Here is a 24,300-nt window from a genome sequence, read left to right as displayed (position 1 = left end):
TCTGTCCCTCCATGATCTGGCCGCTAGCTTCATTCTGTTGTAGGTGCTTCTGTTTTTTTTGTGGTCCTACATATGTGCCATGTGTTAGTCTGGAAGGAGTTCCTAATTCTTAGTCTTCTTAACTGATTTCCTTCTCTGTGTTACTCAAGCTTCCCTCCACCAAATTAGGGCTTTGCCTCATGGCTCTGAGTGCCTTGGTACCCCATTATGGGAATTAGACTGCACTGAAAAGTATTATTCACTTGCTTGCATATCCCTTTCCAGACTTAGGTTTTGATAATCTCTGTGTTTACTGTGCTTACAACTGGACACCTGATGGTAGTTGAGTCAATTAATGACTTACCACCATTTTTGGTGGTGCTCAGAATACTAATTTTAATAGGGTGGTTCCTGTATTGATGTTTGCTTTTTATTTTGCATGGGCCTAAAATGGATGACTATATTTTCAGATATTTTTGTGGTAAGTACTATCACTCTTTTCCATGACATTTGGGATTTGAAAAAGTCCTTTAAGTTTGCAGATCTTTTGGTGTTTTTATCTTCTGTGAGTATCTTGGATTATACTCTATATTTGTGGGCAGAAGGAATCATTCCCTCAAAATAAGACTGCTCACGGTAGCCATGTGCGGCTGCTAATATGAAAGGTTGGATTAATATAATCGATACTACTTTAATGAAGATCGATTTATTTATTTATTTGTTTTAATTTACAGGGAAGTCTTAAGAGTCGGCGACAGATCTCACCTCAGGAATTCATCCATGAACTGAAAATGGGGTGTGCAGATGAGAGACTTGTCACGTGCCTGGAGTCCCTCCGCGTGTCTTTGACTAGTAATCCTGTGAGGTAATTCATCTGTCTGAACGTCATCAGGGCATGCTAGTAAATGAAACAGATGTCATTAATCTGTTACTTTTATTTAATACTTTCTTCATAGCACCTGTAAATAGGTGGTATATATATCAACGATGTCTCAAGGTAAAAAATGAATAGGTAATGTTTATATGGATGATGAAATACAGTGTCAGTAAGACTTTTTGTATTTATTACCAAGTGATAAATAGCCTATGAACTTTAAAACAAAAACTTTTATTTATTTATTTATTTTTAATTTTTTTTAAAAAAAGTGGGGCGCCTTCTTGGCTCAGTGGGTTAAGCATTGACTCGTGATTTCTGCTCAGGTCAAGATCTCATGGGTTGTCAGCTCGAACCTCACATTGGGCTCCGCGCTTAGCGGTTAGTCTGCTTGAGATATTCTCTCTCCTTCTCCCTTTGTTGCTCCCCCAACTCACGTGCATACTCTCTCTCTCTCTTCCCTAAAATAAGTCTTAATTTTTTTTTTAAATTTATAGTGTTTTTTAAATGAGAACAATCATGATTAGAAACTGAGTTTCACTCTGTATTTGGGTATTATATATTCACTGGCTGAAATTTTGTTTGACATAGAAATACCATTAATTAACTTTTCCTTTATTGGAAATAATATCTTTATAGGAGTATATAGGTTAATATTGCCAGATTTAGCAAGTAAAAATAGAAGATGCCCAGTAAACTCTGAATTTCAAACATACTAACACTAAAAATTTTTCTTGTTTATCTGAAATCCAAGTTTAATTAGGTGTCCTGGATCTGGCAACACTAAGACAGGTGTCTCTGTAAATCAGGTTTTAGACTTTTAAGCTCAGAATACTTTTGAAAAACTTCAAGCAGAAATTGTTTAAAAAAAAAAAAAAGTCTGAGCAGTCACAAAATCAGGATTTCAGAGCTGTAAGGGTCTAAGGTAGATCAGTTTTGGCTGCTTCTGTGTAATAAATGAATGGTTGTTTCTGTTTGAGAATGTATCTGTTCTATATATATATATATTTTTTTTCATTCATTCTTAGGGCTAGAATGACTGACTGTGGAAGGTAATATATAATAGAATCTCTTTGATATCCTCTCTGATTAGTACTTTACTGGACACTTCTGAAGTTTGGCTACAATATAAAAAAAATCCTTGGCAGTATGACTATTTAAAACAAAAAGACTCTACCTGCTGAGACATGAAAGTGAGTGAGGTTTAACTGAGGCATATGAAGAGTGAACAAAGTATTGTTCAGTATATTTCAACTGTATTTTTGCTTTTCCATATTTCCTCACTTCCAGACTCTTCTTTAGATGGAAACATGATGGGGAAGAGGCCAGGAACTTCGTATATCTTATTTATTTCTCTTTACCAGGCACTGTGCACAGCACATATAAGTCCTCAGGGAAGACCTGTCGATTGAAACATGAAGTTTAATTTTAGTCTCCTTCAGTTTCACCTTGGCTGTTGTTAGAGACTAGGTTGAATTGAGATTTTTTTTTTTAAGATTTTATTTATTTATTTGTCAGAGAGAGAGAGAGAGCACAAGCAAGCAGAGTGGCAGGCAGAGGTGGAGAGAGAAGCAGGATCTGTAAGGAGGAGCAAGGAGCCTGTTGCGGGACTTAATCCCAGGACCCTGGAATCATGACCTGGGCTGAAGGCAGCAGCTTAACTGACTGAGCCACCCAGGCATCCCTGAATTGAGATTTTGACAGGTATAATCATACATGAAGAGCTCTGGTTTCATATGTATCTGTTTTAATATATTAATTTAAAAAATAATTATTGAGTACCTGATACTTATCAAGCATTGTCTAAGATGAAGGGTTTGGGTAAATAGCAAAGCAGAACTAGACCCAGTTCTTAAGGAGTTTAAATGTAGGAAGAGGGTGTTTTGGGCTTGATTGGGAGATGCACTATTGTTTTAGTTTACCTGGCAGCCACTGAGCAATGGATTTATGCATGGCTTTTCTTTTTTTTCTTTTTTTTTAAGATTTTATTTATTTGACACAGAGAGAGAAATCACAAGTAGTCAGAGAGGCAGGCAGAGAGAGAGAGAGGGGAGGAAGCAGGCTCCCCGCGGAGCAGAGAGCCCGATGCGGCGCTCCATCCGCGGACCCTGGGATCATGACCTGAGCCGAAGGCAGAGGCTTTAACCCACTGAGCCACGCAGGCACCCCATGGCTTTTCAATTTAATTAGAAGTAGACCCTTCGGGGGGTGCCTGGGTGGCTCAATGGGTTAAGCCTCTGCCTTCGGCTCAGGTCGTGATCTCAGGGTCGTGGGATCAAGCCCCACATCTGGCTGTCTGTTCAGTGGGGAGCCTGCTTCCCACTCTCTCTCTGCCTGCCTCTCTGCCTACTTGTGATCTCTTTCTCTCTGTCAAATAAATCAATAAAATTAAAAAAAAAAGTATACTCTTCCCTTTACATTCATAATTTGATTAAATGAAAATGGTAGCAAAAGAAAAACTGAGAGGTTTTAATGTATGAATTCATGTGTATTCCAGTGGATACAATTATATGTGATTTCACCTTAAACTACTGGAAAATAATGCTATGTCTCTTTCACTTCAATCTTACTTTAAAAAAATTATAGTATTATTTTTCTAAGAAAGACCAATTCTAGAATGTATTATCAGCAATCCACAAGCTGTGCATGTTTTCTATAAAAGTATTTTTAATTGGAAATGATAGAAATCTTACCATTAGAGATGTTTTCCTGAAATTGTGGCGCATGATGTAGAGAGAAGAGGCTCAAGAGTATCTCTGTGTGTGGTTCTCCAGGTTGAGGAATGACTCACTTCGAGGTGTAAAAGTTGAAGTTATGCCTATGTTCAAAGTTTTGGACTTGGCTCTTAGTTTTATGTCTGCTATTGTTAAGTCAGTTTTTCATATTTTCTTATTTTTTAAATATATACTCTGTGACTCAGTTTCAAGAGAAAAAGACTTTTTGTCACTTTTTGAGATCATTGTTAGACCTGTAGTATTGAGTATATCAGCGTTAAAATTCTTCGGTGTCTGTGACTAGAATTAAGAGGGAAATATGTGAACTGATGAATGATGATTCTGCAACACTGGTTTGGGTTTGGGTTTTATTAAATAAAAAATCAAGTAACAAGAAGGAAATCTCCGTCTACCCCACCCCCACCCAGATATGCAATACTTTTAGAGCCATTTATCTATTTCTGAAACTCCGCTTACCAATTATGCGCCACATCAGCCTTTGACCATCCGGACAGTGAATTGTATGAAAACCAGCACATTAAATACTGTGTTATTTGCCACCATTAATGAAGTGTTGATTTGAAGATCACAAAATTCTTCTGTTTTGAAGTTTTATTGATTATTCAATATACTTGGTGACAGTTTTAAACTAAAAGACATAGTTGCTTTACTTTTGGAACACAAGAAAAGACCAACTTCAAATTGTTAATTATAACTTTCAGTGGATCTTGACATAGGCAACAATTATGTTCGAGCTATCAAACACTTTGAGGTGGGAACATAAAAGAGTAGATACTAACATTATTATGATTGATTTCTAGCATTGTAGTCCATAGTCATCTATGTATATAGCAAATTAGTTATAGAATATATCTTCATTTTCTCAATTTGATGAGGCTGTCAAGGGCACGATTTCTGTCTCTGAAAATCCAGTCTATCAGGTCCTATGTTTTGTGATCCTAGGCATTATTTTCCATTTTTGTTTTGTTTTTTAAGTATATGTGCTGCTGAAGTGAGCACTTATATTCCTTTACTTAAGGTTAACCTGTGCGTTTTGAAGTTTACAAGACCTATTTTCTTGCTAACATCTTTTAAATTTCTAAGGAGGTTTTGGAACTAGGTCTGATGAAGTGAATAACTAAGCTCAAAAAATCACTTTAGAAAAATGTGCAGTTGGGGCGCCTGGGTGGCTCAGTGGGTTAAGCCACTGCCTTCAGTTCGGATCATAATCTCACGGTCCTGGGATCGAGCCCCGCATCGGGCTCTCTGCTCAGCAGGGAGCCTGCTTCCTTCTCTCTCTCTGCCTGCCTCTCTGCCTGCTTGTGATCTCTCTCTGTCAAATAAATAAATAAAATCTTTAAAAAAAAAAATGTGCAGCAAAATGTTTACTGCCACGCAAGTGAGCAGACTTTGTGTGTCATTATTCCACTTGACCAGTGTCATGTTTGGAATCTAATTTTTCTCCATTTCTGGGCTTAAACACAAAACTGGTGGAAGAACTTAATTTTGGAATTGACATACTTTGTGCCATGGTCCACACATGTGAGGAGACAAATAGTTAAGTTTGTGGCAAACAACGAGATGAACGTACTCATTGGTATCAATGTGATCTGGAGAAAAAAGTCAAGACCAATATTTTGAAATTACCAATACTTATTAAAAATCTTATTTTTTAAAATGGTAAACATATAAAAAAGGTTTCATCATTGGAGTAAAACAAGTACCCACTTGCCTACCAATGAGGGGAAGCTAGAAATACTGCTTGTAAGTTTGAGGTTCCCATGCATCCTTGCTAAACTTTATGTCCCCTTTTTCCACTGTGCTGTGGTTAGCACTGTTTTTAATTTCAGGCTTATCTTTTCTTTCTTTTCATTATCATTTCACCATATATGTCTAATTCATCCATGTATGATTTGGTGTTTTATCTTTTTGAACTTCGTGTCAGTGGCAGCATCTTCCATACATTCTTCTGGGGCTTTGCCCCTGTTTCTTAGATTTATATATGTTGATGTGTGCATCCGCTCTCATCATCACAATTCGTACTGTTCTTTACCCTTATTATTATTTTTTTTAATGTTTTAGGCATAGCTATTGTAAATAGCATGCAAATGCTTTTCAAACAATTCTGATAGTCTTTATCAGGCAAATGCTTTTTAAAATAATTCTGATGGTCTTTGTCTTTTTAACCACTATGAAAATGCATTGGAACCTATATCTGATATTTCATTCTGAATTTTCACTTAGTTTACACTTCTTTTACCATGTTTGTCTCCCTTTCCACACCCCCTGTTCTGCTCTTTGTTCCTTTTCTGTATTCTTTCTCTTCATCCATAAATTCTTTTGGATAGATTTTTAATTTCTCATGTCACCTTTTCCTTACTTTCTAATTTGGAAGACTTATTTGCAATGATCATAGAAAAGAAAGTTAACTTGTGCATACTCAAAAAGAAATTTAATATGCATGTACACAAAAGGGACAAAAATCAGCAGTATCCTTTATTTTGAACCTAAGAATAACACAATCACCCTCAGTTAATTTGCATGCTAGTTTTATGTGATATTTTAATTGTATATTTTCCTTTTAATATCACAGATTAGCCATTGTTAAACAACAGATATGTGTATATGTATACATGTTTATACATGCATATAATCATTCCTTTTTAAGTCTTGTGCTTTTGTCTCTGATGATTTTACTCTTGCTTCAAGTATATGAGTAGGTTCCCTTGGGGAAAGTCTTTTGAGGGTAAAACTTTTGTCAGAAGGTGAATTTATTTGCCTCTACTTTTTAAAAAATTATTATGTTTTTAAATTTAAATTCAGTTAACATATAGTATGTTATTAGTTTCAGAGGTAGAATTCATTGATTCATCAGCTGTTTATAACACCCGTTGCTCATTACATCATGTGCCCTCCTTAATATCCATCACCCAGTTACCCCATCCCCTCACTCCTGTCCCCTCCAGCAACCCTTAGTTTGTGTTCTATAATTAAGAGTCTCTTATGGTTTTTCTCCCTCTCTGGTTTCATCTTTTTTTTTTTTTTTTCCCCCCTCCTCCACTATGATCCTCTGTTTTGTTTCTTAAATTCCACATTTCCATGAGATCTTAAGATCTTATGATAATTGTCTTTCTCTGATTGATTTATTTCGCTTCCTATAATACCCTCTAGTTCCATCCACGTCATTGCAAATGACAAAATTTCATTTTTGATGGTTGAGTACTATTTCATTACACACACACACACACACACACACACCCCACATCTCCTTTATCCGCTCATCTGCTAATTGACATCGGGCTTTTTTCAAAGTTTGGCTATTATGGACATTGCTGCTATAAATACTGGGGTGCAGGTACCCCTTCAGATCACTACATTTGTTAGATTTCTACTTTAATACAAGGAGAAAAGGCATTAAATTTATGTGCCCCAAATCCAAATTTCTCAGAAGGGTATAAAAAGAAAAGTAAAAGCCTTCCTCCTTTCTGTCATTTGGTTTTTGGATCTGCTGGTCAGAAGTGAAATCCTGTGAAGTTTCTTGTGTGTTTTTGCTCCAGATTTTTTTTTTCTTTCAATTTATTTATTTTCAGAAAAACAGTATTCATGATTTTTTCACCACACCCAGTGCTCCATGCAAGCTGTGCCCTCTATAATACCCACCACCAGGTACCCCAACCTCCCACCCCCCCGCCACTTCAAACCCCTCAGATTGTTTTTCAGAGTCCATAGTCTCTCATGGTTCATCTCCCCTTCCAATTTACCCAAAAGCACATACCCTCCCCAATGTCCATAACCCTACCCCCCTTCTCCCAACCCCCCTCCCCCCAGCAACCCACAGTTTGTTTCGTGAGATTAAGAGTCACTTATGGTTTGTCTCCCTCCCTATCCCGTCTTGTTTCATGGATTCTCCTCCTACCCACTTAAGCCCCCATGTTGCATCACCACTTCCTCATATCAGGGAGATCATATGATATTTGTCTTTCTCTGCTTGACTTATTTCGCTAAGCATGATACGCTCTAGTTCCATCCATGTTGTCGCAAATGGCAAGATTTCGTTTCTTTTGATGGCTGCATAGTATTCCATTGTGTATATATACCACATCTTCTTGATCCATTCATCTGTTGATGGACATCTAGGTTCTTTCCATAGTTTGGCTATTGTGGACATTGCTGCTATAAACATTCGGGTGCACGTGCCCCTTTGGATCACTACGTTTGTATCTTTAGGGTAAATTCCCAGTAGTGCAATTGCTGGGTCATAGGGCAGTTCTATTTTCAACATTTTGAGGAACCTCCATGCTGTTTTCCAGAGTGGTTGCACCAGCTTGCATTCCCACCAACAGTGTAGGAGGGTTCCCCTTTCTCCGCATCCTCGCCAGCATCTGTCATTTCCGGACTTGTTGATTTTAGCCATTCTGACTGGTGTGAGGTGATATCTCATTGTGGTTTTGATTTGTATTTCCCTGATGCCGAGTGATATGGAGCACTTTTTCATGTGTCTGTTGGCCATCTGGATGTCTTCTTTGCAGAAACGTCTGTTCATGTCCTCTGCCCATTTCTTGATTGGATTATTTGTTCTTTGGGTGTTGAGTTTGTTAAGTTCTTTATAGATTTTGGACACTAGTCCTTTATCTGATATGTCGTTTGCAAATATCTTCTCCCATTCTGTCAGTTGTCTTTTGGTTTTGTTAACTGTTTCCTTTGCTGTGCAAAAGCTTTTGATTTTGATGAAATCCCAAAAGTTCATTTTTGCCTTTGATTCCCTTGCCTTTGGCGATGTTCCTAGGAAGATGTTGCTGCGGCTGAGGTCGAAGAGGTTGCTGCCTGTGTTCTCCTCAAGGATTTTGATGGATTCCTTTCTCACATTGAGGTCCTTAATCCATTTTGAATCTATTTTTGTGTGTGGTGTAAGGAAATGGTCCAATTTCATTTTTCTGCACGTGGCTGTCCAATTTTCCCAACACCATTTATTGAAGAGGCTGTCTTTTTTGCATTGGACATTCTTTCCTGCTTTGTCGAAGATTAGTTGACCATAGTGTTGAGGGTCTATTTCTGGGCTCTCTATTCTGTTCCATTGGTCTATGTGTCTGTTTTTGTGCCAGTACCATGCTGTCTTGATGATGACAGCTTTGTAATAGAGCTTGAAGTCCGGTATTGTGATGCCACTAACTTTGGCTTTGTTTTTCAATATCCCTTTGGCTATTCGAGGTCTTTTCTGGTTCCATATAAATTTTAAAATTATTTGTTCCATTTCTTTGAAAAAGATGGATGGTACTTTGATAGGAATTGCATTAAATGTGTAGATTGCTTTAGGTAGCATAGACATTTTCACAATATTTATTCTTCCAATCCAGGAGCATGGAACATTTTTCCATTTCTTTGTGTCTTCCTCAATTTCTTTCATGAGTACTTTATAGTTTTCTGAGTATAGATTCTTAGCCTCTTTGGTTAGGTTTATTCCTAGGTATCTTATGGTTTGGGGTGCAATTGTAAATGGGATTGACTCCTTAATTTCTCTTTCTTCTGTCTTGTTGTTGGTGTAGAGAAATGCAACTGATTTCTGTGCATTGATCTTATATCCTGACACTTTACTGAATTCCTGTATAAGTTCTAGCAGTTTTGGAGTGGAGTCTTTTGGGTTTTCCACATAGAGTATCATATCATCTGCGAAGAGTGATAATTTGACTTCTTCTTTGCCGATTTGGATGCCTTTAATTTCCTTTTGTTGTCTGATTGCTGAGGGCTAGGACTTCTAGTACTATGTTGAATAGCAGTGGTGATAATGGACATCCCTGCCGTGTTCCTGACCTTAGTGGAAAAGCTTTCAGTTTTTCTCCATTGAGAATGATATCTGCGGTGGGTTTTTCATAGATGGCTTTGATGATATTGAGGTATGTGCCCTCTATCCCTACACTTTGAAGGGTTTTGATCAGGAAGGGATGCTGTACTTTGTCAAATGCTTTTTCAGCATCTATTGAGAGTATCATATGGTTCTTGTTCTTTCTTTTATTGATGTGTTGTATTACATTGACTGATTTGCAGATGTTGAACCAACCTTGCAGCCCTGGGATAAATCCCACTTGGTCGTGGTGAATAATCCTTTTAATGTACTGTTGAATCCTATTGGCTAGTATTTTGGTGAGAATTTTTGCATCTGTGTTCATCAAGGATATTGGTCTATAGCTCTCTTTTTTGATGGGATCCTTGTCTGGTTTTGGGATCAAGGTGATGCTGGCCTCATAAAATGAGTTTGGGAGTTTTCCTTCCATTTCTATTTTTTGGAACAGTTTCAGGAGAATAGGAATTAGTTCTTCTTTAAATGTTTGGTAGAATTTCCCCGGGAAGCCATCTGGCCCTGGGCTTTTGTTTGTTTGGAGATTTTTAATGACTGTTTCAATCTCCTTACTGGTTATGGGTCTGTTCAGGCTTTCTATTTCTTCCTGGTTCAATTTTGGTAGTTTATATGTTTCTAGGAATGCATCCATTTCTTCCAGATTGTCAAATTTGTTGGCGTAGAGTTGCTCATAGTATGTTCTTATAATAGTTTGTATTTCTTTGGTGTTAGTTGTGATCTCTCCTCTTTCATTCATGATTTTATTTATTTGGGTCCTTTCTCTTTTCTTTTTGATAAGTCTGGCCAAGGGTTTATCAATTTTATTAATTCTTTCAAAGAACCAGCTCCTAGTTTGGTTGATTTTTTCTATTGTTTTTTTGGTTTCTATTTCATTGATTTCTGCTCTGATCTTTATGATTTCTCTTCTCCTGCTGGGCTTAGGGTTTCTTTCTTGTTCTTTCTCCAGCTCCTTTAGGTGTAGGGTTAGGTTGTGTACCTGAGACCTTTCTTGTTTCTTGAGAAAAGCTTGTACCGCTATATATTTTCCTCTCAGGACTGCCTTTGTTGTGTCCCACAGATTTTGAACCGTTGTATTTTCATTATCATTTGTTTCCATGATTTTTTTCAATTCTTCTTTAATTTCCCGGTTGACCCATTCATTCTTTAGAAGGATGCTGTTTAGTCTCCATGTATTTGTGTTCTTTCCAAACTTCCTCTTGTGGTTGAGTTCTAGCTTCAGAGCATTGTGGTCTGAAAATATGCAGGGAATGATCCCAATCTTTTGATACCGGTTGAGTCCTGATTTAGGACCGAGGATGTGATCTATTCTGGAGAATGTTCCATGTGCACTAGAGAAGAATGTGTATTCTGTTGCTTTGGGATGAAATGTTCTGAATATATCTGTGATGTCCATCTCATCCAGTGTATCATTTAAGGCCTTTATTTCCCTGTTGATCTTTTGCTTGGATGATCTGTCCATTTCAGTGAGGGGAGTGTTAAAGTCCCCTACTATTATTGTATTATTGTTGATGTGTTTCTTTGATTTTGTTATTAATTGGTTTATATAGTTTGCTGTGCCCACTTTCGGGGCATAGATATTTAAAATTGTTAGATCTTCTTGTTGGACAGACCCTTTGAGTATGATACAGTGTCCTTCCTCATCTCTTATTATAGTCTTTGGCTTAAAATCTAATTGATCTGATATAAGGATTGCCACTCCTGCTTTTTTCTGATGTCCATTAGCATGGTAAATTCTTTTCCACCCCCTCACTTTAAGTCTGGAGGTGTCTTCGGGTTTAAAATGAGTTTCTTGGAGGCAACATATAGATGGGTTTTGTTTTTTTATCCATTCTGATACCGTTTGTCTTTTGATGGGGGCATTTAGCCCATTAACATTCAGGGTAACTATTGAGAGATGATTTTAGTGCCATTGTATTGCCTGTAAGGTGACTGTTACTGTATATTTTCTCTGTTCCTTTCTGATATACCACTTGTAGGCTCTCTCTTTGCTTAGAGGACCCCTTTCAGTATTTCCTGTAGAGCTGGTTTGGTGTTTGCAAATTCTTTCAGTTTTTGTTTGTCCTGGAAGCTTTTAATCTCTCCTTCTATTTTCAATGATAGCCTAGCTGGATATAGTATTCTTGGCTGCATGTTTTTCTCGTGTAGTGCTCTGAAAATATCATGCCAGCTCTTTCTGGCCTGCCAGGTCTCTGTGGATAAGTCAGCTGCCAGTCTAATACTTTTACCATTGTATGTTACAGACTTCTTTTCCCAGGCTGCTTTCAGGATTTTCTCTTTGTCACTAAGGCTTGTAAATTTTACTATTAGGTGACGGGGTGTGGGCCTATTCTTATTGATTTTGAGGGGCGTTCTCTGAACCTCCTGAATTTTGATGCTCGTTCCCTTTGCCATATTGGGGAAATTCTCCCCAATAATTCTCTCCAGTATACCTTCTGCTCCCCTCTCTCTTTCTTCTTCTTCTGGAATCCCAATTATTCTAATGTTGTTTCGTCTTATGGTGTCACTTATTTCTCGAATTCTCCCCTCATGGTCCAGTAGCTGTTTGTCCCTCTTTCGCTCAGCTTCTTTATTCTCTGTCATTTGGTCTTCTATATCGCTAATTCTTTCTTCTGCCTCATTTATCCTAGCAGTGAGAGCCTCCATTTTTGATTGAACTTCATTAATAGCTTTTTTGATTTCAACTTGGTTAGATTTTAGTTCTTTTATTTCTCCAGAAAGGGCTTTTATATCTCTGGAGAGGGTTTCTCTAATATCGTCCATGCCTTTTTCAAGCCCGGCTATAACCTTGAGAATTGTCATTTTGAACTCTAGATCTGACATATTACCAGTGTCTGTATTGAGTAGGTCCCTAGCCTTCGGTACTGCCTCTTGTTCTTTTTTTTGTTGTGAATTTTTCCACCTTGTCATTTTGTCCAGCTAAGAGTATAAGAAGGCGCAAGTAAAATACTAAAAGGGTGGCAACAATCCCAGGAAAATATGCTTTAACCAAATCAGAAGAGATCCCAAATCGTGAGGGGGGGATTTCTCCCCCCTCACGATTGGGTGAGGGATCTCCCCTGATTGGGATCTCCTTTGATTGGGATCTCCCAATCTCTTCTGATTCGGATCTCTTCTGATTTGGGGATAAAAAGAGGTTTAAAAAGAAAGAAAGAAAAAAAAGAAAAAAAGAATTAAAAAAAAGAGATTGAATTAAAAATTCAATCAAGAAGTTAAAAAGGAATTAAGAAAAAAAAGATTGAAGAGATTAGGATCTCTTCTGATTTGGGGATAAAAAGAGGTTCAAAAATAAAGAAAGAAAAAAAGAAAAAAAAGAATTAAAAAAATGAATAAAGAAAAGTATAAAAAAGTAAAATATATATATATTAGATAATCTAGTTAAAAAACGTTAAAAAAGAAAAGGGTAAAAGTTATAAAAAATTTTAGCAGAAGAAGAGAAAAAAAAATGAAAAAGAAAATTAAATTAACTGCAAGACTAAAAAATCACAGGCAGAAAGCCATGAGTTCCGTGGTTTGTTTTCTCCTCCTCTGGAATTCTGCTGCTCTTTCCTTGGTATTGAAACTGCATTCCTTGGTAGGTGAACTTGGTCTTGCCTGGATTTCTTGTCGATCTTCTGCGGGGGGGCCTGGTGTAGTGATTCTCAAGTGTCTTTGCCCCAGGCGGAATTACACTGCCCTTACCAGGGGCCGGGCTGAGTGATCTGCTCGGCTTTGCTTTCAGGAGCTTTTGTTCCCTGAGCACTTTCCGTAGAGTTCCGGAGGACGGGAATACAAATGGCGGCCTCCTGGTCTCCGGCCCGGAGGAGCCGAGAGCCCGGGGCCCCGCTCCCCAGTGTGCCCTCAGCGAACAGCTCCTAGTAACTCGCGTCTGCCTAACCTCCGTCTGCCTAACCTCCGGCCGCGCTCCGAGCTCACCGAGCTTGCAACCGGTTCAAGGCAACTCTGAGCTGCGAGTTCACTGTCAGCTCTGTCTCTGCAGCCGGCTTTCCCGTTCCAATATCCGCAAGCTCTGCAACACTCAGACACCCCCGATCCTTCTGTGACCCCGCGGGACCTGAGGTCACCCCGACCCCGCGTGGGCTTCGCCCCGGTTTAGCCTCCGGAGCGAAGTCCCTCAGCGGAACAGACTTTTAAAAGTCCTGATTTTGTGCTCCGTTGCTCCGCCGCTTGCCGGGAGCCAGCCCCTCCCACCGGGGTCTATCTTCCCGTCGCTTTGGATTCACTTCTCCACCAGTCCTACCTTTCAGAAAGTGGTTGTTTTTCTGTTTCTAGAATTGCTGTTCTTCTCTTCGATCTGCCGATGGATTTGCAGGTGTTTGCAATCTTTAGATAAGCTCTCTAGCTGATCTCCTGCTAGCTGAGGTAGTCTCAGCCTGCTACTTCTCCGCCATCTTGACTCCTCCTGCTCCAGATTTTTTAAGTGCATATGTTAATATATTAATATTCTCATTTTACTTTACCTTACTTTTGCATACTTTATTATTTTTTTTTTAAGATGAACCCTTGAAGTTGCAGTTTTATTGCTTTGCAGGATATCAGTCTTGTAGTTAAATTGGCATTCTTCTATGTATTAAGTCACCTTAAATTCTTTGATTTTTCTAGTTCTTTCTGAATCAGGGTCATCATCTTGCTGTTCCTTCATTAATGTGGTAAATGAATATTTGACATTGCTCATTTATCTGGGTGAAGTGCTGTTTATCTTTTTGAAAATCATGGATTGATGTTAGAGGTTTGTGGAATGTGGTAATATTCCTCAAAATTACCGTAGAAATTCATGGAAGGAGTGAATGGGTGGAAAGACTGGGTTTCCTACATCCTCTTCCCATCCCTGGGTTGGGGGAAGGGACAATGCATATGAAAGGTAGGGTGTTTCTTGAGTGAAGAAGACCTAGTGTCCCTCCTTGATTGTCACTGCCAGTCCTCCAGGTCTTCTTCTTTCTCCCCTGCCCACAGAGCTCCTGCTCTTCATCTGTGGATCTAAATGTTGATGGGTAGGGTGAGGTGGGAGAGAGGGGGTTGTAGGTTCTTCAGAGCACTCAAACCAAAGCATGGACAAGTCAAACCTTTTTCTTACCAAGATGGACCTCTTATTAAAGCTTAATTTTACTGCATTATGATCCTAGAGGAGTCTCTGTGGCTTTTGTCAGCCTTACCAAAGATGTTTTCCTAGAAAGGAGATGGAGTGGAAACAGGATGAGACTATGCACATACATGTATGTATCTGTGTACATTGTATATGCTGTCAGAGTCCTAACAGGAAGACAGACACCAGAGAGCACGCTGTAAGGTTTTGTTTTGTTTTGTTTTCCTTTTAAAGTTAACATCAGAAATTGGTTAAATAACTGATGGAGAGACAGAGGAACCAAATAGGAAAGAGTGAGGCCCATGATTAGCGGCAGCAGGAAGCTGCTCCCCTCCTGTGCTAGAGGGAGAGAAAGAGAACTCTGTTCTGGAAGGTAATGGGCTGGTGTCAAATGGCAGAAACTGCATTCATGAGGAAGATGCAGCTGTTGCCAGAGAAACCTCCTGGGCAGAGAGAAAGGGAGGGAGAGAGCATTATCCTTGTTTCTCCCTTCTTCCCACTGCTCAAACCTAGCAGGGAACAGATGATCACAGACCATGGGAGCTGAAGACTGCGGAGTCAGCCCCTTTGAAACTAGAACAGAGCTGCAGAAGGGGATGAGGGGAAAGCGAGGACAGGGGTCAAGCATCTGTACGTTATTTAGCGGGACACAGTAAATGTTGAATTCTTGTTTCTTCCAGTTTTTAGTTTTGTTGGATATTTAGGTTCTTTGTCTTAATACTAGGAGCTATAAATAAGTGTTCTCATTATATGCTACAGGACTTGAGTCTGGTCATAAACTTTCTAAGAATACAAAGGACTATCTTGCTTTGAATTTCCTGAAACTGTCTTGATTTGAAGGAGTCCTGTGCTCAGCTCCTACATTGACTTCAGAACTTTTTCAGTATCTCACTTTTGTTTCGCCTCACAAAGATCTTTTTCTATTTATGACTCATCCCTTGATTCCATTAAAAAAAAAAAGAACACCTTTTACTGTTTATTTCATTTTCTCTAACAGCTGTCCTGTTTCACACATACACATGCAAATGACAGGTTTTGTGGAGACACTGATAGACCTGGTTGTTGCCCTTGAGTTCCAAATATGTTAAAGCAGATAGAGAAGTAAGGTTAGGAATAACCTCTGTACCGATAAAAGACTAAGTTGCAGAGCACAACTGGGACTTCTGAAGATGAAATGTAGTTAATCTCATCAAATCAAACTTGCCCATGTTGTCATGAGTGGAAAGAGCAGACGACTGTAGGTCACAGTCAGGATCCCTTCCCCACTTTCACCAGCTGTATAAATCAGTCCTTCTGGGTAGTGGTGGTGGTGGGGAAAATCTTCCCATAATGAGCTGGAGGAAGTGACTGGAAGTAATCCTGATGTTCTTTTCTGGGGAACATAGTAGAAGGCCTCTGCCTTTTTGAAATGAGAGGAAGAGAGTAGTAAATGTTCTCAGTAATGATACGCTCCAGCTTATTTTTATTCCCCTGATATGTTTTAGAGTTTTAAAGTAAGACATGAGCTATAAATTTTTTTTTTAAAGCCTTAGAAAAAAGTTTGAGAATTAACAATGTACAGATGTATGGTGATATTAGTAGTGAGAATTTCTGAAGTAGACAAGAGTAAGGTTTTCCTTCATGATCTACATTCTTTTTTTTTTAAGATTTTATTAATTTATTTGACAGACAGAGATCACAAGTAGGCAGAGAGGCAGGCAGAGAGAGAGGAAGGGAAGCAGACTCCCTGTTGAGCAGAGAGCCTGATTCAGGGCTTGATCCCAGGACAGTGAGATCATGACCTGAGCCGAAGGCAGAGGCTTTAACCCACTGAGCCACCCAGGTGCCCCCATGATCGACATTCTTAAATTCCTTCCTTCCTTCCTTCCTTTTTTGTCTTCTTTCCTCTAACTAGTGATATCAGAGAGGTAAGTCATTCACATGGTTCTGTTTTCCTTCCTGTATTGTTTTAGTAAGGTAACTGCTAGTTAGTTGTGGCATTTAAACTGATTAAGTGTGTGTGTGGGGGGGGGGGTGGAGATCCAAAACATTTCGAGTGCTCAAGAGGCACGTGTGGCTATTGGCTAACAAATTGAACAGCACCTATATAAACCATCTATATCACTGTAAAAATATTCTATTAGACATTGCCGCTTAAACACCTTGGTTCCTGTGTGTAACTGCTTTCTTCTTTCACCTAAGTACTGCATGATGATTCTATCCCCAAAGTTAAGTTCGGAACTATGGGAATATATAAAAGAATTGAAGTCTGGAAGATTAAAGGATTTTTAAAACCTCTAAGGATGAGTGAGCATTTATATCAAGGGTCCTGAAAGAAGAAATGAGTGATCTCAGAGAGACTCCCTTTAGTGGAGAGTGCTGTCTTGAAAGGATAAGGCAAAGGGAATGGACTTCATACCAGCTATTAAGGGATAGAAATGGAGAGGTGAGGTGTGTCTGACAGACAGTCCAAAAGCTATGGTCCATGACAGACTTCAGTGTGGCTGGCTGTAGCCCGGATGAGGGAATCAGCAATATGACACTCCATAGAAATCATAGAAATGTCGTCTTTAGTAGGTTAGAAATATTAGTTGGATGCATATTTATTTTACAGGACTTTTCTGAGGGAGATACACTTTTATCTCTTCAAAGTAGTTTTTCTAGGTTGTTTCCAATAAAAATTCATAGAGTTTAGGTAAGTTGTTAATATTCTTTATTCTTTAGACCATACCATATATCTTAGGATATGCTTTGTATTATTTATGTCTAAATTAACATTCAGGATCCATAACTTTTATGACCCTTAATATTGCTTATTAGAGAAATATTTGTTGGAAGTGCCCTCTAATTTTAGGTCATTCTGCAGTCCTTTCCAAAGTGTTTCAAATGAAATATTAATGAAAAATGCCCTGGAAGAAAATATTAATGTTTATAAATGAGTACTAACCTGATATTTTAAAGGGCATGCCAATACATTCCAGTGCTTTCACAGTTCTACCAGAACTGGTGTAATTTCTTTGAGAGACCTTCCAGAAGACTGAATGTTCCACCTAAGTAGGAGTCTTTCTCTTTTGCTTATTGTCATTCAGACTACAACTTGGTTTTGGCTTGTAGATATATTAAAATGTGTTATAATTATTCGGTTTCAAAGTTAACTCTATCTGTGTCTGAAAAGCTTTGACTTTGCATGCAAGGTTAACAGTAAAAGTACAGTACATTGAAAATATAGTAATTGCTTTTAACTGAGAAATATATATTTTCTGTACATGGTGACTAAGAGCTGTGTAGCTCAATTTATACTTGACCTGAAAGGTCCTAGAATTGTAAAATCCTCCCAATCTACTTTATTATATAAATATCTCCTAGTCTATTTAAAATAAAATATAAATTGCCGTTTGAATAGGTAATATTAATTTTTAAAAAGAATTCTATTCAAATGTAAAGTCAGTCACAATTAACATAGGGTCTCAAACCTCTTTTAAAATACAGTAGTTTGATATTCAGCATAAAAGAAGGAGTATGTGACTGAAAACTAATTATTCAAAAAGACTAGATTACTCTTTAAAAGACAACAAAATAGAGTGTTAAACTTATATAGTTGCTTCTGACCATAGAGGTGAAATTCAAGAAACTTTACTTTTCAGTGATAATTGTCTGTGTCCTCAGAGAATGTAAGCCTTCTATGTTCAGCCTGTAATAGTTATCAATATGATGTCACTTACTGAATACTTTGGTTTCTTGCAAAGATAGATACATTCAGTGGAAAAATTACTGAGCTGAAGACCCTCACACACCCTGGTTATTTAGAATCCTACATTCAAAGAATCTATATAGTTTTTTATTTATACTCATTTTTCTGCCTTGTTTTGATGTTTTAAAAGTATTGCTTGGTGTGGGGTACCCAGGTGGCTCATTTGGTTAAGCATCTGACCCTTGATCTCGGCCCTGGTCTGAGTTCAAGCCCTGTGTTGCACCATATGCTGGGCCTTCTTTAAAAAAAAGTATTGCTTTATGAGCTAAGTAAAGAATTAAAAATTCAATTTTTGTCTTGGTAGTCTCTGTTGTCTCTATACATAAAAAAGTACTTAACGGCAGTTGACCTTTGAGCAACACAGGTTTGAATTGTGTGTGTCCATTTATACACAGCTATTTTCTCTTAGAATTTCTCAATATTTTCTGTAGCTTTCTTTATTGTAAGAATACAGTATATAACATATAATATATGTTAATTGGCTGGTTTTGTTATAGGTAAGACTTCTGGTCAACAGTAGGTTATTAGTAGCTAAAATTTTGGGGAGTCCAAAGTTTATACATAGATTTTCCATTGTGCTGGGGAAATTAGCACCCTTAACACAGCCACGTTGTTCAAGGATCAATTGTACATATAAGACCTTAATACAGAGGTAGGTGAAATAATATTGGCACTAGAAGGAAGTTTTAATTTTTGTGATTCAGAAAATCTTGTGAAATAAAATTCAACTTTATCATCCATATTGGCCATGGATTGCTAGGTCTTTTGTTATGGGGTAATCAATATATATGAGAAAGAAATAGGTGTGGGTTTCATATGTTAAATATCTTTCATATGTTGAAATTCATAAAAGTTAAACACATGAGGGTTAGACCTACTGAGGTCACTTGGAGTGCCTATGTGGAGTTAGATCATTTGAGCACAAGTTCAATAGAACTTTGTCCAGGAAATGTTCTTTGTGCTTTCAGTACTCAAATCATGTGACCAGTCAGCACTTGAATGGTGCTTAATATGACCTAGGAATGGAATTTATACTTAAATCCACATGTCACTAGGAGCTTCCCGTTTGGACGATAGTTTTACAGATGAGAAACTCATGTGATATTCTTGGTGTTCTTGTTTTGAGACTTTGCATTTTTGAGTCTCTGTAAGTATGGGGGCTCTCTATACCATGCTGTGGATTTCTGAGGTGGCTCATGTAATATTATGTTGTTGTGGAACTATAATATGGAACTTTAGACCAAGGTGTTTGTTAAATGGGGTTGAATAGTAAAGAGAACAGAGAAATTAAAGCATGAAATAAAATGCATGAGATGATATACTCCTCATTTTTCAGGACAGGGCATCAAGTATTTTGAGTGCCTTATACACTTCTCTGTTGGAAAACTAGTAGAGGTACAAGAGCTTCTCCCTGTCTTCAAATTACTAAGATTCCATTTGGAGAGAAATGTCTAACACATCATAGAGCAAGTGATATCACCAGCTCTTACCTAATTAAATCTTTGTGTGGTTTGGATAAAATGCAGCAAAGTAGCAGAGGATGTATTTGTTAATCTACTTACGCCACAAGAGTTCTCAGGTGCTGTGCTAAGTATCACAGTAATGAGGCATATGGGGGAGAGATCTAGAAAACATGTAATAAGTAGAAGACACAACTTTAGTTAAAATAAGGGACTGAGAGTAATGGATAGAGGACATTTAGATGCAAACTGATCAAAGAATATCTTTGAGGTGGTAAATCTTAAGAGCTTAAGAAGACAAGGAATTAGCTAAGAGGAGCTCAGGCTTTGGTTGCAGGGTCTGGACTACCCCCTGGCCAGCAGAGACCCTGAAGTGGGGAAGCAGTGAGGCAGGAGGGTGGAGAGAGGGAAGTGGAGTCCCAGAGGCCATGGAGCCATCAGAGAGTTGGGCAGTGTCCAGGTCATGAGAAGTCTTAAGGTGATTTGGGAGAGAGATAAGATTTTTAGTTTAAATAAGTGTGAGGCTGTTAATGAGTTTTACACAGGAAATGACCTATTTCTAAATATACTTGTTAAAAGGAACTGCTATGGGGAGAATGGATTAAAGGGAGGAAAGAGTGGACAGGGAGATCAGAAAGGAGACTATGGCCTAATCACAGGAGGGATGAGCATGGCTTGGATGAGGATTGCAGTAGTGGTGGGGCAAGGAGTTGGGTGGGTTTTGCAGACAAATTGAAGGTAGGAACTTTAGGGCATGTTGACAGATTGGATGTGTGGTGTGAATGAGAAGGAGGAATCGAGAATAACACTTAGATAGTGTCACCTGAGCATAAGTGGATAGTAATACCATTAACTCGGATAGGGGAAGATGGTTTTGTTACTAGTTTCACGCATTTGGGAAAAAATCAAAATATCTGTTTTACCATGTAAAGTTTGATGTGTTTCAGTTTCATAGTTTGAGATATGAAGCAGCTAGATAATGGGGCCTGGAGCTCAGTGGAGAATGTACAAATACTTACCTATTGTTTATATGTAGACTGCACATAAAGCCCTGAGAATTGTTGAGAATATTCAGGTAGGACAGGAAGTGTGTGTGTGTGTTTGTGTGTGTTTGTGTGTGTGTGTGTGTGTGTGTAAAGATATAGAAGAAGGCCCAGAACAAGTCCTGGGGATCTCCAGCAATTTATCCATGGTCTAGAAAGGCAAAAGGAGCCAGGAAAACAGGAAGGAGTGGTCATTTGGGAGGAGGAGAACCCCAAAAGCCTGAGCGTAAGAGAAGGAGAGTGTTTCAGTAGGGAAAGTGATAAACCACCCAGAATGTTCTGAGACCTGGTGCAAGATATTACTGTCAGAATTGGCAAGAGGAGGATGGTGGTGACCTTTGAGAAAAGCAATTTTGTGGAGTCTGGGTGGCAGAAGCCAGATTAAGTGAGATGGAATAAATGGACGGTGAAGAACTCCTGACAATTCTTGTGATGAAATTGAGACATTTTCCTATAAAAGAAAGACAAATGTGCATTAACTAGAGGGATATCTGGGCCAGGTGGGTAAAACCCAGTAAGCGAATGGAGAAACTTAAATTAATGGGAGTTCAAAGAAGAAGGACACTTGAATTGGCTCTTGAAAGATGAAATAGTTTCATTTGCAGCTGAGTGAACGTAGCAATGAACTTGATAGAATCAGGAGCAGATGATAGACTTAATAATGAAGTTTATGGGACAAGTGTTGGGCAGCAAGTACTTAGGGTGAAAAACAGAAGATGGAAGTCGTGCAATGTAATGATTTCTTCTTCCCCATACATTTGTGGTCAAATTAGTCAATTTAAAATGAATAATTCATTAATGCCTTCCTGAAGTAATGATTTTTTGATTTGATACTAAGAAACCTCCTTACTCATATTTCATACATTCCCAATGATTGCTTTTTCTACAATGTTTCTTTTAGTATGGACTGAAGTTTTGATCAGAGCACATGCTAGGATATGTTATTTTACCTCCGTAGTTCTCTTACTTTTTTCATCTGAAGATCAAGAGCTAATGTTTCTTATATTGGTCATTTGTTTTTCATCACAGCAGTTCTTCTGTTTTTTTTTTTTTTTTTCATTTTATTTTGAACACTTTAGACATTTTATACCTTCCAATATATTAGAGTTAAAAAGTAACCAGGAGAATAAACTTGTTAGTTTGTTATTCTACTATTTCATCTAATATCAGAAGTGAGAATAAGTGACTCGTTTAAAATACATTATTCCTTTAAAAGTCAATTCCTAGACAATATACATATGAATGATTGTATTTTGAAGTTTGGTAAATTTTTAAATCAGAATGTTATTTAGTTGCTGAATTTCCGAAATCCCTGTCTGGCTGTATAATTTAGTGTAATCTTTGTGGATGGGCCATTGGTTGAGATGTGGGTATATGTTTGTTTTGCCCTACAGGGCATGTTAATTGCTTTGTACCCCCCTCCCCACCCCGTTCATTTTAAATATTTAGTCACCTTGCTTAGAGTAGGTGAAAATGAAAGGTAAAATAAGCTATAATTATATTCAGCATTGGTGATATATTACTCTGACAGAGGAATGTAAATTGGATTTGGATATTACATAGTATTAAAGCTGACCTTCTAAGGTTAAGGTATAAAATTTGTTACTTTGTCACATATGACCAGTGATATTTTTTTCCCGTTTCAGGATGTTTCTTATATTGATTTTTAACAAAATAACTTTGTGTTTCCCTAAGCGTTTATGTAAGATTATTCTTTGGGGTAATTAAAAAATTTTTTTTCCTCTTTTTTAAAAATTATTTTTCTTATGAAAAGAGTTCATTATAGGAAAGTAGATAATACATAAAAGCAAAAAAAAAAGTACAATACCACCTACTTAGGCACTGTAACTTCTTGGGTGGAAGTGTTTATGTGTCTACTGAGGACGTCCTTTTGTTTAATGCTATTGGTTTTTGGAAAAATGAGCTAAAGCAGGGAATGATAAATGATTCACATATATCCTAAACATCCTTTGAATTCAAAAGATTAAGAATCCATTTTTTTTCCTTCTAGACTTTTGATGTGGAGGTCAAGGTAGTGTCTACTCTATTTCTTAGTAGAAATAGACGTGGAGGCCAGACTTTACCTATTCTACTTCTTAGGGTGGACACAAATTGATTATAGGTTGATTATATAAACACATCGACAATGCATTATTTTCTTCTTATTGGTACTTAAAGGTGGAAGAGAAATGTAGAGAGTCTTACAAAGTATAGAGTACAGACTTCTTAAAAAGTCATTCTGCTGATGTCTCTTAGTATTACACACTTGTCTCTTAGTATAACACACTTGTGTCCACATCTACTTCTGTGGCACTTTTTAAAATGTCACTGAAAAAATATACATATTTCTCAAAGCCTTAGGCTTAGTTTTCATAGAAATAGCTATTTTTACAGTGATTTGTCTGTTTATGTAATTTTAATTAGACTATCTAATTAGGGTAATTAATACCACTGGCAAAAATAGATTTGGAAACAAACCTCACCTCCCATTGGTTCCAGTGGAGTTTACTTGAGCATAAAGAAGCAGTCTTACTTCTCCCTGCCAGGGAGGTACGATGGACAGGTATGATGGCCAGGTGGGGAGCTGACTCCCAGTCATGTCCAGCAATAACAAGAAATCTCTTCCAGGCATCTGGGTGGCTCAGTTAATTTTCTTTCTGCCTTCCACTCAGGTCATGATCCCAGGGTCCTGGGATCAAGCTCTGTATTAGGCTCCTTGCTCAGCTGGGCATCTGCTTCTCCCTCTCCCTCTCCCTCTCCTGCTCCCTCAGCTTGGGCTTTCTTTCTCTCTAATAAATAAATAAAGTCTTTAAAAAAAAAAAGGAAGAAAGAAACCTCTTCCTAAAATGTCAATGGAGGCCAGTTAGAGATAGTGGACCTCTGTTTTCACTTGGCAGCATTGAGGTGATACCTATCCTTCATCCACTGGAGAAGTATCATAGGAAGCAAGCTAAAAAAATAAGAGATTGAAGTAAAAAATGGGGTATCATAACAAAATAATCTAAGTGTCCAGGTTTCAGTATAAACACTTGGCTTACTAAAAAGGAAGATCACAAGCTGAGTGCTAATTCCATATCCATCCATTAATAATAGATGCCATTATTATTAGATGCCAATATGGAGTTGACAGCGATATTTGAATATTCTTTTAAAAGATTGTATTTATTTACTTTAGAGATAGTGAGTAGGAGGAGGAGCAGAAGAAGAGGGGCAAGCAGACTGTTGGCTGAACAGGGAGTCCAGTGCAGGGCTTTATCTCACAACCCTGAAATCATGATCTGAACTGAAATCAAGAGTTGTATACTTAATTGACTGAGCCACCCAGGTACCCTGATTTATTTGCATATTCTGATAAGGATGCTTAAAGGAGCCATCATAAAGGTGTTTTAATGAACAATTATGAATATGCTGGGAGAAAAAGAATAGTCTCAACAAATATGTAGAAGAAACTTTATTCTTTTTTAAAGCTCAAATAACAGTTTTAGAATTGAGAAATACAGTAACTGAAATGAAAAACTTACTGGAAGAATACAACAACAAAATGTAGGGATGAGAGGAAAGAATTG

At 37.9% G+C, this 24,300-nt stretch overlaps 1 protein-coding gene across 2 annotated transcripts in view; it reads left to right on the top strand.

The window, feature by feature from the left end:
- Positions 1-24,300, top strand: part of DIAPH3 (diaphanous related formin 3) — a 512,938-nt gene that overhangs the window by 124,991 nt on the left and 363,647 nt on the right. For both annotated transcript variants that reach the window (XM_044249843.1, XM_044249842.1), the window contains one exon: positions 714-844. In XM_044249843.1, coding sequence (XP_044105778.1) covers positions 714-844 — 131 coding nt within the window. The remainder of the gene's footprint in view (positions 1-713; positions 845-24,300) is intronic.

The sequence above is a fragment of the Neovison vison genome, chromosome 5 (genome assembly GCF_020171115.1).
Source record: "Neovison vison isolate M4711 chromosome 5, ASM_NN_V1, whole genome shotgun sequence".
Lineage (NCBI taxonomy): Eukaryota > Metazoa > Chordata > Mammalia > Carnivora > Mustelidae > Neogale > Neogale vison.
The sequence above is the reverse complement of the archived record's forward strand: the minus strand, read 5'-3'. Positions and strand labels throughout refer to the sequence as shown.